The following is a 2,611-nucleotide window of genomic DNA, read 5'->3' on the forward strand; positions in this document are numbered from 1 at the left end:
CCAGGCTGCCCAGAGAGGGTGTGGAGTCTCCTGCTCTGGAGACTTTCAAACCCGCCTGGACGTATTCCTGTGTGGCTGCCCTGGGTGACCCTACTCTGGCAGGGGGTTGGACTGGATGATCCCTAGAGGTCCCTTCCAACCCAAGACATTCTATGATTCTATGATTCTGTTCCAGGTGTCAAAAGCAGCAGCAGATCTGATGGCGTACTGTGAAGCCCACGCCAAGGAAGACCCCTTATTGACCCCTGTCCCAGCCTCAGAAAACCCCTTTAGAGAGAAGAAGTTCTTCTGCGTGATCCTGTAAAACCCTCGAGGAGCCTGACCAGCACTCAGGCCACCCTGAACACTGATGTAGAGTTTTAGGAACGGGGACGACCTGCTAGTCTGCAGAATTTAAACAAAAATAAGTAAAATAAACGGCCTGGAAGCTACAGAGATGTGCATGTTTAAAGAACCTGGCCACCTTTGGGGGAATAAGATGATCTGCATTGCGAGGCAAAAGATCTGAAGTCTGTCGAGTTGCCTAGAAAGAAAAAAAAAATGTAAAGAATAAATTTGTGTCACTTTTCTGCTCACAAAATCGTTTGATTGTTCCATATTTAAAGCACCAGAGCTGTGCTGAGCAACGTAACTGCTAAGGATGTGTATAACCTTCTTGGAATGATATTGCTGGTTTCTTTCCAAAATATTATTTTTTATTTAAGTTGTCAGATATATAGCGACAGGTTAGGTGGCTATGATGTTACTCAATGTTTGGTCTTGTGCTTTTTTAATTTCTGGTGGTAGCGTAGCGCAGGGGCGGGTTAGCGAGGACGCCGGCAGCTCCTGCTTGCCCCTCCCAGCACGTCTCTAGCGAACCCCACTTTCTAATGTTTTGTATATGGTTAGCTTTGGCTCTGCAAGTAAAAGCGAATCATGTGTCGTGGTTGGTGCTTCATACTCCTGTGACGGCGTTCGGTGGTAGTGCATGAGCGTTTCTCTCTGTTCATCCGCCCCAGACTTTTCTTTCCTATCGTTTGACACCGCGTGCTGGTGGGAGAAGCTGCAGGGAGGAAGCCGAGGCAACTCCCGCGCGACGCCTTAGACGTGCCTGAAATAACCTCCTGCGTTAGGGTAGGTGCCAGCCCCCGGGTGGGGCACTGTGGGGTAGCTCGAAATCCGAAAAAATCAAAGTCGGCCACTTCTTTCCGGGTCTTTCCTCTTCTCCTACACCTCTGTGCCTCTGCCCTCCTCGCTCGGTCCGTGTCCTTGTTCTTTTGCCTTCCTGGCAGCATGCTTCACTGTGGGATGCTGCTCCACCGTGGGATGCTGACCCACCGTGGATGCTGACCCACCATGGGATGCCGACCCACCATGGGATGCCGTCCCGCGGCAGTGTGCTCCTGCCCCTTCCCGCACCCACCATCCCTCCCGACCCAGCCGCCACCCCGCCGCGACCAGGAGGGGCAGGGGAGCAGCTTTGGGGAGCTCTGGGGGAAGCCGTGGGGCCACCCCTCCACGGAGGTGCCTGATACCTTGTTTACACGCAGCCTGAGCCCTGCATCAGGCTGGGGAACCATTCCCAGGTCCGATTCATCCACCGTCAGCGTTTCAGGGGGGATGCCACTGTTTTTTGGCCCCTCTTTGGGTTAGCATTCTCTGGATGTGGCTTGTCTCCCGGCTCTCCCCGCTCACCTACCCCCTGGGAAACTTTGAGAATCATAACTTGGGGATGTGCATACAAAATTAGGGAGGGGGATCACGTAAGGCGTTTGGGGGTCTGCAGTGACCCCCGTTAATATAGTTCTGAGTCAGGTATCAGCTTCAAAATCCCTGTGGATTCAAGAGGGCAATAGTCTTTGGGTACTTTCTGGTGAATCTTTCTAGCCCGTACCAAATGCTTTTTGGTTTTTCTACCTTTTCATACTCTTTTTCTAAAAGTCTTCTGCGGAGAAGACCAGTTATTCTTACACTGGACTCAGAACTTTTGGCAGCTGGGAATGTTTATACAACACGAGTAGCCTAGATGGTCCCAGCCCTGCTGCGGTGGCTTTCGTCTCCCCGCAACCTCCTTCTTTCAGCCTTTTTACTACAGCTCACGTAGCTTTAGGACGAAGGACAAAGCCCACAGCTGGTTTCACTCCCGGTGTTACAAGGCAGATGTGTAAATACCCCATCCTGGTTTTGTCTTTTTTGTTTATTTTTATTTTTTAACCCTATTTTACCATCACAGAGTCTGAAGTGCAGCCGGTCTGACCCGGGGCTCACACCCCAACCCTTCTCAAGTGCTGTCTTGAAGTGATTTGTAATAATTTTTTTAACGACTTGCATATTTTACAACTCAAATTCTTAATAAATAAATGAAGAAATAAAGCTGCATGAAGATTATGGGGTGGGAGGGGAGCGGGGGGGAGGGGGAATTTTGAATTAGCCTAAACTACTCATTGAAGGTGTTTTACATTGCTGGTCTTTATTTTAAGTTGGTCGTGGTGTTGACATAGGTGTGCTGCCAGGTATTTCACCCCAGTATTTATATTTACACAGATACGCCTTTGTTAGCCAAGTAGAGATCGCCTGCCAAGATCGTTTCCCCCCCTCCACCTCGCAATCAAAAAATACGTCATCTCTACAT

The 2,611-nt window shown here is 49.9% G+C and overlaps 1 protein-coding gene across 1 annotated transcript in view; it reads left to right on the plus strand.

The window, feature by feature from the left end:
- Positions 1-541, plus strand: part of GNG2 (guanine nucleotide binding protein (G protein), gamma 2) — a 2,237-nt gene extending 1,696 nt beyond the window's left edge. The window contains exon 2 of the mRNA XM_009877683.1: positions 176-541. Within this exon, the coding sequence (XP_009875985.1) occupies positions 176-304 (129 nt within the window). The 3' untranslated portion in view covers positions 305-541. The remainder of the gene's footprint in view (positions 1-175) is intronic.
- The last annotated feature ends 2,070 nt before the right edge of the window (positions 542-2,611 follow it).

Source organism: Apaloderma vittatum, unplaced genomic scaffold (genome assembly GCF_000703405.1).
Source record: "Apaloderma vittatum isolate BGI_N311 unplaced genomic scaffold, ASM70340v1 scaffold17401, whole genome shotgun sequence".
NCBI classification, from domain to species: Eukaryota; Metazoa; Chordata; class Aves; order Trogoniformes; family Trogonidae; genus Apaloderma; species Apaloderma vittatum.